We start from the raw sequence: 14073 nt of genomic DNA, 5'->3' as shown, positions 1-14073 counted from the left end.
TTCATTTTTTTTCCATAGTGGAGTGTTTTCTGCTCACCAGACTTAAAAAAGGTATTTATTGGATACAGTTGTCTCCTGTTTGTGTATCTCATCACATTAGGTACATCATGTATAGAAAAAAAAAGTTGTTTAAATGATGTGAGAAGATAAGTGGCTAGGTTTTTTGTTCTCTTTTGTAGAAATTGTTTTTAAATGCAAGGAAAATTGAATATACAGTTAAAATGCATAATTTATTTTAAAATGCATTTTAAAATGCATAATTTTTAATAAAATGTAAAACCAAAGACTAAAAGTCAACCAACCAAACCAAACTACTATTTGTTGTAAACATGTGCATCAACAAAACCAAAAACCTGCACCACCCAAAATAGATTCCATTCTTCGTTGTCCTTGCCACTTTTACATCTTAAAAATCAACCCATTTTGGGGAGAAAATGGCTATCCTAAATAAAGCTGGATGCTGCCACCTTTAGGGCTGGTCTGCACTCAGTGTTTGTACCAATTTAACTATATCTGTTTAGAAACTGATACAGTGGAAGTGGTGTAACCCCCTAATGTGGACACGGGGGTGCTGGCATAAAGGTACTTATATCAGTGTGGCTTATTTATAAGCACCTTAATACATGTATAACTGCACACACTGCAGAGTTGCCCCAATTTCTAAACCAATCTAGTTAAATTGCTATAAATATTGTGTCTAAATAAGCCCTTACTGACACTGAATAGTACCTTAGGGGCAGATTATGAAAGGCGCAAAGGTTCACACTCAGGCACCCATTTCACACTCTGCTAGGGTCCCAGATACTACAGCTGCTCTATCTGTTGCAGTGCTGTGTCAGCACTAACATTATTAACCTCTATTTTTAGAACTCAGCAATAAAATTTAGCTCAGCGTAAACTTGGCAGCCCGAGGTAACTAATATTCAGAGTGATTATCATTATTATTAATTATTGTTAAGCTACATGATTCCCATTAGCATTATTGCAAATCACATGAACAAATCCTTGATCATCATGCTAAGCATTGACTTAGCTGGGTGTCTTAACTCCCTGCATGCCTTCTGCAAATCTCCCCCTTGCAGTCCCACCGAAATGAAGGAGGCCGTTTTTGGAGTAAATGTGTTACTCTACATGTGGCCACTCTACAATCGGGCCCGTAGTTTTCATTCTTAGGGCTAGATCCTGCAAATGGATCTCCCATGGGCAGAGCCCTGCACCCCTATGTAGCCCCACTGAATTCACCCATACGCTGCAGACTGTAGAGTAAATGTTCTGCATAATGATCAGGGATTCATTCATGTGATTCCCACTAACACTAATCGGAATCACAAGCTTAATAACTTATCCGCACGCTGAATATTAGCTACCTCTGCCTGCCAAGTTTGTGCCAAGAGCCAAATTTTATAGCAGAGTTCTAAAATTCTAAAAATAGAGATTAGTAATGTAACTGCTAATACAGCATTGGAACAGGTGACCCGGCTGGAGTATCTGGAACCCTAGTAGTGTGAACTCTGGAGTTTAGTCACTTATCTTTGACTACCTTGTTAGCTAAATAGGCATTTGATTTTGGGTTAGATTAGGTTGTGCCTGATCCCCCCCCCCAAAATACTTCAATTCCCAGAGTGTGTTGATCTGTAAAATAATTATTGCTGCCATTCTTGTAGCCTCTTACATTAACTAAAGCTGCCTGCTTGAGACGTGAGGTGGTGTAGATCAGCAGAGACACTAGCCAAAGATATGTTGATTGTATGAGGAGGTGGGACAAATAATGTGCTTGAGAACACCCCTTCCTTTTTACTTCTTAATTCCATGCTTTAAAACAGAAGGAGAGCCCCCTCTGTTCTCCCTCACCTGGGGGAGCAACACTCCTCCTTCTCCTTGGATGGCATAGGAAGAGCTTCCCTGCCTGTTACCATCTATTTTAACCACTGCCTGTGTTCTTTGCAAGCTGTTCCCCAGAGCTCTTTAGAAAGGAAGGTAATTATGGGATATTCTCTCCCAATTTCTCTTCTCTGCTTTGCTCCTGTCTCTCTGACAGAGACACAGTAGTTCTGCTGGTGTGATTCAGACTACAGCTCGGGCAAATGTATCCCCCTGCAACCACCACCCAAAACCTAGAGCCAGCTGCTTAATGAAGCAGACAGTCCCTGTAGCTCTTGTGTGTGAATTCATAGACCTCGAGGGTTTCCTTGTCTGTCTCTTCTCCCCATGTGCTCTCCGCACTCCCTCATTACAGAATGCATGCTCTAGGGCTGGCAGGCTGGCTGAGCGACAGTCTGTCAAGCGTGCTGATCTGGAGGACCCTGGTTGATAGCATTCCCGTTGTCACTGACGAGGCTAGAATTCTCATTCCTAGGTTGAGTGGTGAGCTTCACAATGCCATGATCAGCAGGAAAGAGATGTCTCCAGCAGGGATTTCAGTGGCTTTGGCTGAATCTAGCACCGGCTTCAGGGTGATTAGCTGCTGCAGGCCAGGCTGTAATAAGGGACAGAGATGTGTTTGTGTAGGAAACAAAGGTCATGGCTTTATTAACAATAACATCATTCCATATAGTCAAAAGCTCTTATCTGATCTGCACTAGTGACCTGCTGAGACAGCAGAGCCCCATTGCAGGTCACAGCCAAAGCTGCCATGACACTGTTCCCCCTTCACCCTGTGGCTTAAGCTCCAACCTGGCCACCTGCTTGAGGCACCGTGGCCTCCTCACAGGTCACAACCAAATCTGTTTAGGTACTTCAGACCTCACCTCAGGTCACGGACAACTCTCCTGAAGTATAGCTTCAGTGTACCTGCATGTAGACCTGGCAATCCCGTAAAAGCCTTGCTTCATAGACCATGGAGTAAAGTGCAGACTGAATGAGGGAAGGCTTCAAGTGTCCATTGAAAAAGGCACTGCTGTTGCATCATTCGCTGTGTATACTGTGTGGCATGCAGCAGGTGAGGCAATGGCTCTGTGTGTAGAAAAGACTTCCATGGACTCTGTTCCTCTGGCACAAACCCAGTAATAGAAAATACGACTCACATGTATCTAAATTAGGAGCATTATCTGATGTTACACTGTATGTTTGTCTGTTTTAGACTATTTGAGAAATATTAAAGGAATAAAAACATGTAGCATGCATATGCACAAGGGGACAGAGTTACGGTTTCAAAGCTCATCTCCCACCCACAGCCTTGCAGCAAATGCAGCTGTCACTTGTAGAGAAGCTGTGTGAGTTGCTTAATGATTCTCTCCCCGTCACAGTCATCTCTTCAGCGGCCTCCAAGCAACTAGCTCTCGTTACCTGCCCTGACTAATGAGAGCTGGAGATGCAGGTCTTTGTCTATGATAGAACAAAGATACAGGAGTTTCTCTGACCTCTAGCCCTAATCAAAACTCATTGAAGTTAATCTTTCATTGCCTCCAGTGGGCTTTGGATTGGGCCATTGTGCATGAGGAGCACCTGTACTTGAATTTTGGTCCCTTCTACTGCACTCACCAGCTCCTGCACCTCCATAGTGGTTGCTCTGCCTTATTTTCCTTTGACACCCTCAGCCGCTTCTGCTGCAAGCAGAGCCTCTGTTGGAATGATGGTCTCAAAATCCTGTGAAGAAAATTTCACTCTCAAGTTAACCAGATATCATCAACCCAGTGATTGTGTGATTGTTACGGGATAGTCCTGATAGGAACACAACGGTCGCCTTCCCATGATGCACCTGGAAACTCCTGGAGGTAGTGGTGAACAAGGAAGTCCATTCTCCCAGCTCATCCTGGGCTCTATATTGATGATCCTAAGAACCTTGATAAAGGGGAGCAATGGGGTCAGCAGCAGGTTGGGATTGGACCCAATTCATAATAGATCCTCAGCTAGTTGAGAAGGCTAGTACTGCTACATGACTTAGAAAAGCATGATATTGAGTAGGCTGCAAGAAGGAATTAAAGGAACCTCCCTTGCACCCATAGTGTCTCTCCTAGGCGGCTTATTGGGGGGAAATCCAGTCAGCTCATGGATCCATTGACCCAACCAGTTCCAACCCCAGCAGCTGTCCAAGTTGGGACACTGGGCCCCTGACACAGCAAATTGTGGCTTTAGCTGGGGTACTTTTCCTGTTCCTGGCTAATTCATCCAACAGATTCATCTTTCCCTAGGTGTTTGCAGCAAAGCTCTGCTTTCTCAGTGAATGACAACTGAACATGTGATAGAGAGAGCATGGGGATGAAAGGGTATCTATTTTACCCACTCCCCATACTGCTAGACAGCACAACCTGTATCTGATGGCGTACAATGATTATTAATCTCGCAGTTCCATAGTATTGGAGTCATTGTACCCTGTGTATCTGGCCTCTTTGATACTGAGGATGGATTTCACATATTGAAGGGGAGAGAGTCCTTGAGGCTGAAGAGAGTGAAGAAAAGTGCCACAGCAGACAGGAAGAGAAGAGAAAGAGGGTCCCTGGGAAGTCATCTCTGTTGTCAGAGAGGGTGGCAGGAGAGTTCCATAATGGGGTAGCATTTGGGGCAGGCAGGGCGTTAAGAAGGATTTGGTGGGAGAGGGTGTTTGGGGTCAGAAAGGGAGGCAGGAGAGGGTCTCGGCAATTTAAAAAGCCTCTCTGAGGTGAAACTACCAGGTGAGAGGAGTGTGAAGTAAGTTGGGCTGGTTGGGTTATAGTTAAAACAGCTTCTAGCGTGTGGCAGCAGCCATTTTAAATATCCCAAATCCAGCCTTTGTTTCATTAGAAAGATACATGTGGCAAAAATGCTGGATGAATGTGTGAATCAAATCCAGACTAGATTCATCACATTGATAATTCTCATGGATTTCTTATGATTGCTTTCTTTGTTTTTCTAGATGATTAGGGTAGAGCTGGGCAAAATTGTTCAGCCAAAACATTTTTTGGCAAAAAAATAAAATAAAATAAAAATGCAGATTTGATGACACTGAGATATATTGCGAATTTGTGTTGGTTTTGCCAAATTTGTTTTTTGGGGGAACCCCACAAGCTTAAAAAAAATCTGACAAATTGAAGTGTTTCATTCTGACATGTTTGAAACAAAATGACTTTTTATTTTGAAATTTTCTTTAATTTTATTTTTAAAAAATCACTTTTAAATGGCTGAAATCAAAGCAAAACTTTTTGATTTCTGTCATAATGAAACATTTATTCAATCTGAAATTAATTTGTATGTGCTTAAATTTTTAAAAAATACATTTTCAGGTTGAGCCCAATCCATTATATATTTTTATTGGTGGGAGAAGGGGAATTGTCAGCAAACCAAACAATCCATTATTCTTACATATGTACACTGGCGTATGGAATGAAGATGGTAGGGAATTCACATATTCATCATGGGCCCAGATGCATCAGCTGTGCATAACCAGCAGTGCAGAGCCCACGATCCACTTGGGCTCTGCAGCCATGGAAGCTGATGCTGGGGATGAAAAGGCCAGTAGTACTTCCATGGCTGGCTAACTCTCCCTCCCCAGGGCCAAATTGTTCTGCCTGGGGAGGGAGAGTTACACAAGACTCTGACAATTTTGACTCTATAATGACTGGAGATTATGAATTCACAGTTTAATGTGTTGCTTGGAAACTGAATACAGTACCAATTCGCAGAATCCTTGTGGAGAACCTCTCTCTTTCTCGGGAAGTGGGTTTGGGCACACAGAGACAATGAGAAGAGGGAAAAAAGTGCGACTTTCCTAAAGTCATCTTGGTTTGCAGATAAAATCTGCTAACTGGGTTTGAAAAATCTCGGATAACATTTCACATTTTTATCAGACTTTACATCTTCATGGCATTCAGTAATTAACCAGTGCAACACTCAGGTCAGGCAGGTGAGTACTATTCATCCCATTTTACAGATGGGAAAATGAGGCAGAGAGGTCAAAGACTTTGCCAAGGCCATCGAGGGAGCCAAGAGTAAAGTTGAAAAGCTCCTGGTTCCCAGTCTCATGCTGTAACTATTAGACTATGCTGCCTTTCAGCGTACCTGAATGCCTCTCAGATAAATCAAAATGTGGAGTCCACAGGTAAGGCAGGTCTATTGGACCCCTCCCAGTTGATACTTCTCTGCTTTTGGCTGAATTCCTGAAGCCTTGCCTTTAAACACTGTGTTCGGGTTAAACATTCCAGCATCAGGAATGCAGATTTTGGCTGATGCTGCAATGTCATTCCTGCCAGTGTTGATTATTTGAATAAGATCATTGCAGGGCAGTATGGCATGGCTTTCGGGATATTATTCAACTGCAGGGTACTTACTACGGGTGCGGGGTGGAGTGAGAGAACAAGCAGCCGGGTCCTTTTATATGAGCTGCTGATTTCCAGGAATTTTATCCCTTTAATGATCAAATATAAAAACATTCAGAAATTCTTACTATGTATTTACTTACTAATATAAAGGAATAGCCTGTTGACCGATCTTTGTTTCTACTCTACAGCCTCCTCCTCAGATATATGATAAACAGCTGGATGAAAGAGAACATACGATTGAGGAATGGAAAGGTAATCCCATTTTAAAGATATATAGTATATGGACCAAATCTGCTCTCAGATGTAGCAGTACAAATCCAGAATAACTTCTTTGAAGTCAGTTTAGCCCTGTGTACTGTTACTTTGTTGGTAAATATAGAAGAGGCTTCTAGAGTTACACCTGTAGTCTCCAAAGGATTTTAAAACAACACCAATAAGTAGTATATTTGATCTGTGAACAAATTCTGTTTTATAGTAGGTCATAGCCTGATTATGATAGTTCTATAGGGTGAAACTTCTGCCCTATGCAAGGGACCAGCACAAGGTCTTAAATAGGGTTTAAAGTGGTACATAAAGCCTCAAGTTGGTCCCACTGCATACAGGTGAATTTATCCCAAAGGATGCTCTACAGCTTTAACCAACCCTGGGATTCAGTTCATTCGCTGCTGAAATACAGCCATCTCGGGTTTGGAGAATCACAGTTGTTTTAACAGTACCCTAACACTATACAACAATTGAGGGCAGGAAATGGAAAGGAATTCCATACTCATTTGAAACCACATGGCATTGCTCATCAGGGGCCTAATTTTGTTATCTTTACTTATATTGAGTAGTGCCTTACTGTGTGAATAGATGCATTAATTTCATGGGGGCTACTTGTGGGACATGAGTAAGGATGACAGAAATAGGCCTGTACATTATAGTCCTTATTGCCGGATACACCAGGTACTGTTTAGCAAAGACCATAGGACCAGATTCTGATACTCAATGAAGTCAAGGAGTCTATTGGGGGAATAAGGTACTATTCAACAGGGGCAAGGTGTCAGAATCTGGCCCATGATAAACAGAATTAAAGTTATTGTGCCAGCCCTATTTCTGGATAATGCAACTTAAGGCCGCTTAGCTATTATATTCTCCTATATATGTCTAAAAAGCACACACACAAAAAGCAAGCTTAGATAGAGTGGAAAGACTTGCTAAAGATCAAGTAGGCAAAATGAGATTGTGGAAGGCTGGTAGAATGCTCTTGAGAGGAAGAAAATTTAAGTAGGAGAAAAGAGGGCTAAGTGTGAGAAATAAGAAGAAACAAGCAAAAACAAATGGGAAATGGTTACACAGGCAGCAAGCAGGCATGGAAAAATGTTGGTTTAATGCTTGCATTCTTTTATTACATAAGCATCTGGAAAGGTTTAGCTTCATTCCCAGTTTGTATGTTTTAAAGACTGGCCCATGCAGCCAGTGTTAAATCATTATAATGCATTGCATACATGGTTTTAAAACTTCCTAGTGTGTTTGTGGCTTAATTTTGGTACACAGAAAGAAGAGTCTTATATTACCTTAATTCAGCACACTGAGTTTGCTGTGCTTAAGCCTATTTTGCAGTGCCAGACATGGAATGTGAGCCCAGTTACAACAGTCCTGTTCCTTTCACTGTTACTAAAGTGATAGAAGACATGCCAAAACTGCCTGACCGGCTTCAGCGGCAGGAACAAGGATGGGGGGAATAATTGGTGGGGGAGAGAAGAGAGAGAGAGAGAGAGAGTGACTGATTTAGCAGTTTATAGCATTAAGTTGTTCATGGGCACAAGAACTAGCTACTTTCATAACTGCATCAATTGTCTCTCACAGAATTGATCTACAAGGAAGTAATGAATTCTGAAGAAAAAACTAAAAATGGAGTAGTTAAAGGACAGCCTTCTCCTTCAGGTACTCAACCCCAATGAATAACCTTAATGTGTGTTCCACAGCAGCATAGAGAGGCTGCAGTTATGCATCTGAAGCTGGAAATGTATTCTGCAATTTAGTGCTTATAATGTGTTGTTTTATTAACTGAACTCCAGTGTCACTTTAATCTTTAAAAATAGGCCGCTTAGATTCCATGCGAGTTTTGAGGTTATTTTGGGGATTTCTTCATGCTGAACTCATCTTCTCAGCAGCACTGGCGTTTCTAAGGACTAGACAAACACAATAGTTGTACAGTGTTGAAATGGAGATGGGGAATGGTTAATATTTTCAGAACCACCAGGAAAAAGAATATCAGTGATGGCACATTACATTTCTAAATGAGCAAAACCTATTGAAGTAAATCTATCTGTGCCCATTTACTCTAGCACAGAATTTGGCCCTATGTCTACAAAAGTACACTGCACAAGTGTACTATTTGGACCTACTACTCTAATTTATCCTTTCAGAAGCTCTGATAATGTTAAAACGCTTTATTTGAAATATTGATTGAGACCGGGTAAGCAAATAGACTAGAAGGGCCATATTTTTACATAAGGATCCCTAAACTGCCTCCACAAAATACATATGCTCAAAATGAGCAAAATCCACATGCATGCAAACAGGCATTTGTACACCTACAATGATTGTGTACACAAATGGGTAACTGTGGAGACATACATTTTTAGACAAACATTAGGCATCCAGATTTAAAATATTTGTATCCCAGTAGGAATGTATCTGTGCATGAAACAACCTTCAATACATTCTAATTATTAATTGCACTGTTCTCCACTTCGATTTCTTGTGAGTAGATGTTCACTGTTCAATTTGGAAAAGTCATATTAAATCAAAAGGTTCTTAACGTTTGATGTGTCCCTATATGTTTACTGTTTTGCACTGAGCATGTTCATGTCATCTTTCATCTTGCCAGTGTTCATACGAACTAACCCAATGTGACACCATGTGATGCACCATTACTCAGAGATGGAACTAGGGGAAACATGATGGAAGTGTGATAAGTCAATACAGTGCTGACTGGCAGTATTAGGGCTTTGGTATTGCATCTTGATTTCAGCTACAAGGAAAAAGATATGAAAGGCAATCAATGTGTTGCTGCAGAGTAGCTGGTGAAGTACATTACAGGCAGATTTGAGGTAGGGAATTATTGTACTATCACTGAAAAAATAAATCTGAAGGCAACCATTGTGTTCCTATCAGCCTGAGAGTGCCTGGGAACTCCCTGGCTTCTTTGCTGTGCTCTTCCACAAAGAACATGCTAGGAGATTGCTTAGATTTCTCTACCAGTAGTATCTTATTAAAATGAGGAGCACTTTCTCCTATCTTTTAATTATCCTAATCCTTCCTGGAAATATTGTCTGTTCTCACATATAAGCCAAACTTTCTGCCTATATATCAACAAGTGAGGGTCATAAGCAGCTACAAGATTGTGCTCTAAATTATGCTGGAGTGGAATGACCTTTGCCCTCCAGTTCCTGTCCAGCTGTACTGTATCTTGGCCACAGTTTAGGACCTACCCCAAACAGTAGAAGTGGGGTGAAAAAAAAGGGAGAATCAAAACAGAGTTTATTTTGTTTGTTTGTTTGCTTTGGGGGTGTGTATAAATTCTAATTCCCATACACCTAAAATAATGTGTATACCCAGGACTCTGGCATGTAGGTGGTCAGTTTTTAGAGGTCACTTGCTGCCCACAATCCAGTAGTGTTCTTGTGCCATTAACCCCTGCAGCTAACCTGTGCCATGGCTAGGGCAGAGACTCAGAAACTGTACCTAGCTCCCTGACAGCATGGGCCTAATTTTCACATGGTCTCAAGACTTGGCTATATACGTCTGCTTGTGTGAGTAAAATGGGTATTTTGAAAGTGGCTATTTATGCACAAAAATCAGCAGGTAGCTAGATGCACTATTGCATCATTTCCAAATACCTATTTTCCTACTGGAATATGGCTTTTGTATGTACAAAAAGATGCATGTGCTGTTTTGGGAGAAGCAGGATTAGCGGTTAGTTTCTCGGTGCCAGAGTGGGCCTGAACTTTATGATGCCTAGCTGGAAATCTGTCCTTGTTTTTCCTCCCCACCCCCAACCTAAAGTTTAGAAAAGTCCTCTCATGCCCAGTTATCTGGAACATGCATTTTAAATATTTTGCCATTAATTAGAATCCAGAGTTCAACCTTTGCAGTGTTTCCTTTAATTACTGAAGAATAATCTGAATGCTTAGTCTCTGAATTAATTTCAAATAGATTTGATACTTGCAATATACACCAGGTGGCACTATTTTAAGAACAAAAATGTAGAGATGGTGGGGATGGATACTTCTAGTGTTAGGTTCACAAAGCCAGGCTGTTCCTCAGTTCAGGCATGCTGTATTAGTACATCTATAAATGGAGTGACTTTTTAGATGGAATACTTTAAAGATTATTAGCATTTTTTTGTTTTTAACAGAAAGTGAATGGTCAATATTTTAGCATAATCTATTCACTAATGGTTATTTATGACTGGGCCATGAACTTCCTGATGATGCTAACCAAAGCATCATTAGAAATAAAAAATAGTTGCTGGTTATCAAGATGTTTGTTTCTGTTAGATCCTAGTTCTCAGGTCCCTTTTCTGAAGTAATTTGACAAAATATAAATAGAGAAGTGGCTGAGTAAGACTTGGTTTTCCTTTGGCTTGCTTTTGCTTCATACAAAAGGTCAACTCATAGATTCCAAGGCCAGTAAGGGCCATTGTGATCATCTAGTCTGACCTCCTGTGTAATACAAGCCACAGAACTTCCCCAGAATAATTCTTAGAACAACTCTTTTAGAAAATCCAATTTTGATTTAAAAATTGTCAGTGATGGAGAATCCACCATGACCCTTGGTAAATTGTTCCACTGGTTATCCTCACTGTCAAAAATGTATTCCTTATTTCCAGACTGAATTTGGCTAGCTTTCATTAGATCATGTTATACCTTTCTCTGCTAGAAAAAACTGAGGAGCCAATTATTAAATATTCCCCATGTAGATACTTAATCAAGTCACTCTTTAACGTTTTTTTGTTAAACTAAATGGATTCAGCTCCTTGAGTCTCTCACTATAAGTCATCTTTTCTAATCCTTTAATCATTCTCCTGGCTCTTCTCTGAACCATCTCCAATTTCTTAATATCCTTCTTGAATTGTAGAAACCAGAACTGGACACAGTATTCCAGCAACATTTGCTTCAGTGCCAAATACAGAGGTTAAATAACCTCTCTGCTCCTACTGGAGATTCCCCTGTTTATGGATCCCAGGGTTCCATTAGCTCTTTTGACCACAGCGTCATGTTGGGAGCTCATGTTCAGCTAATTATCCACCACAACGCCTAAATATTTTTCCATTCATAAAGAGAGGCCTGAATTTGGGATTCTCGCTATCCCTGTGAATAATCATAGAAACAATAACGAGTGTCAGTTTGTATTTGGTCTCAAATATCAAGCATATCTTACTGTAAGTCAACTACAAGGCAGAAAGGCAGCATTTTATTCCCATCCCCTTAAAATAAATGTGTATTTGCTTGACTAGAAAACTGTGAAGTTTGGGTCTGGTAGGCTTTGTCAACTTCTTAGGCCCAGGCCTAAAAAGAAACAAGTTTCTGTTGGGAATCATGTATCAGTTCCTCTCTTTCATTCTGTATTGGGTTGTCTCACCAGTGTTGCAACTGAGGGGGATTAAGATTGAAACCAACTGTGATGGCTGAAGGAAGTTGTAGTCCAATTGTTTCCAGTCAGCTATGTGGCTAGTGAGAAGGAAGCCAGAGGACACAACATTGAGAAATCTCTGTATGTGGCTATAAATAGAACCTGTGGTTGAAATAGCCCTTTGGAAAGTGGTATAAGGCCCCAGACATTAGGCTTGATGTCCCTTCCTCCACAGATGCTTGATAGATATTCTCATTACCTTCTAAGGGAGCCGGACACACATTCTAGCGCAGGGGTCGGCAACCTGTCAGAAGTGGTGTGCCGAGTCTTCATTTATTCACTCTAATTTAAGGTTTCGCGTGCCAGTCATACATTTTAATGTTTTTAGAAGGTCTCTTTCTATAATATATAACTAAACTATTGTTGTATATAAAGTAAATAAGGTTTATAAAATGTTTAAGAAGTTTCATTTAAAATTAAATTAAAAGGCAGAACCCCCCGGACCAGTGGCCAGGACCCAGGCAGTCTGAGTGCCACTGAAAATCAGCTCGGCACGCGTGCCATAGGTTGCCTTCCCCTGCTCTAGCGTATAACTTTGTGGAAACCTACAGCAAGGTATGAAGGTTGCTGCTCTCCATGGCACTATGATCTGGCCAACCTGCAGTGCAAGGTAGATCTGTAGCTTTCCTGTTACCTCCCAGACCATGGAGTTTGCCTTAGGGCCCTTCAGATGCATGATGCCCTCCCCTCCTCAGCCTCCCCGCCCCCCAGCATAGTACGGAAAGGTTGAAATTGTCTTTATGGGCCAGTATGTCAGATCTCTGTGAATCAACACCAATGCTGATTCAAACTGAGTCATGATTGGAAAACAAGGAGTCCTAGCTTTCCAATAGTATAAAGCATTTCTTCAGCTTCCTGGAAGGTTGAGAGATATCAGGCATTAAAATGAAGTCATGCTCACTATCATCTTGCTTTTATTCTCCCACTTGAAATCTGACATGAATTTAGCTGCTACCACAGTATCTAGAACCCAAAGACAATTAGAAGCCACAGGGATTTATAGCTAAAAAAAATCTTTTTATCATCCTAGCTTTAAAGAGATTTAAAGCATGAATCTTTGTGTGATATCAGCTGTTGAAATCAATTGGAAATTCTAATGGAAATAAAAAATAAGAGTAGTATAACCAGAGTGACATCTTGTGATTTGCCAAGGCTAGAAGCTTTTTGGCAATCTAGCACTTATTCTTTAAGACAATAAATGTTTCCAAACACTGGCCCCTGGATCAGTGATCTAAAAGACAAAATGTGTAGTCAATGTCCAGATCTGAATGCATTCTCCCAAGCTAAGGGATTTTGATTTGTTTTTCATATATTGGCTATAGGGTCTACAAGTCAATATTCATCATAAAATTCTGAACCAGAAGTCTGAGAAGGAATATCAGGATCCTGAATTCTAACTGGAATTTTTGCCTTGCAAGAAGGCATTTGGCTTGTTTACACACAAAAACTGAGACCCAAAAAGCATTTTGCTAATTCAGAAATGTAAAATCTAGCTACTTGCTGCCAAGCAGTGGGGTGAGCATGTTAGATATCTGTATCTGGTTCTGAGGCATGCTGGGAGAAGATCCTTCTCGTGCTGACTGTGGGCATGTTACAAAATTAATATTTATTTAAGGGCAAGCTGTTCTTGATACGGCATTTCTGTCAAAATATTAGGTATAGCTAGCTTTGTTTTCCAACATGCTACAGAGCATGATCTTCTGCATTAGTAGATAATTTTTTCAGGGTACTGGAGTTGCCCTAGCATTGGTGTGTGAACATTCCAAATAGGTCCAATCTCCCTGGAGTATGCAGTAGGACCTAATGCAGAGAATACGGATGCAGTGGAGTGGAAGGCATCAGAAAGCCCTGGCCTGTGCTGACTGTGTTACAGCATTTCTCTTCTTGAACGGCGAATCCAACTTGTTTGTTGCATATCAATGGAGGATGTCTTCTTTCTTCCTGAACGTGGTGTAAAATGTGCAGGCAATTCCCTTTACATGCTGAAAAAGGGACGTTCTTCTGATATATTTGGTATCTGCTTTAAAACCTGCATGCCTTTGCATAATTAAGTCTACAATGGCACATGCACTTGTATATTCACTAACATGCCCACTGGGGATGTTTTCCTAACCCCAGGGAGTTAGCAGAGGTGGACGTGTGACCTGAAGCATGAGGA

The 14073-nt window shown here is 41.0% G+C and overlaps 1 protein-coding gene and 1 long non-coding RNA gene across 6 annotated transcripts in view; one reads left to right on the top strand and one right to left on the bottom strand.

Annotated features, from left to right (window-relative positions):
- The window catches only part of MAPK10 (mitogen-activated protein kinase 10), a 388740-nt gene that overhangs the window by 363532 nt on the left and 11135 nt on the right, over positions 1-14073 (top strand). For all 5 annotated transcript variants that reach the window (XM_039539665.1, XM_039539662.1, XM_039539666.1 and 2 more), the window contains 3 exons: positions 19-51; positions 6422-6485; positions 8082-8159. In XM_039539665.1, the coding sequence (XP_039395599.1) occupies positions 19-51; positions 6422-6485; positions 8082-8159 (175 nt within the window). The remainder of the gene's footprint in view (positions 1-18; positions 52-6421; positions 6486-8081; positions 8160-14073) is intronic.
- On the bottom strand, positions 1501-3645 carry LOC120405834. Its single transcript, XR_005598909.1, has 3 exons — positions 3481-3645; positions 2791-2952; positions 1501-2476 (listed from the first exon to the last, which is right to left on the bottom strand). It is a non-coding gene; the product is annotated as an uncharacterized LOC120405834 (long non-coding RNA).

This window comes from Mauremys reevesii, linkage group 5, assembly GCF_016161935.1.
Source record: "Mauremys reevesii isolate NIE-2019 linkage group 5, ASM1616193v1, whole genome shotgun sequence".
Lineage (NCBI taxonomy): Eukaryota > Metazoa > Chordata > Testudines > Geoemydidae > Mauremys > Mauremys reevesii.
The sequence above is the reverse complement of the archived record's forward strand: the minus strand, read 5'-3'. Positions and strand labels throughout refer to the sequence as shown.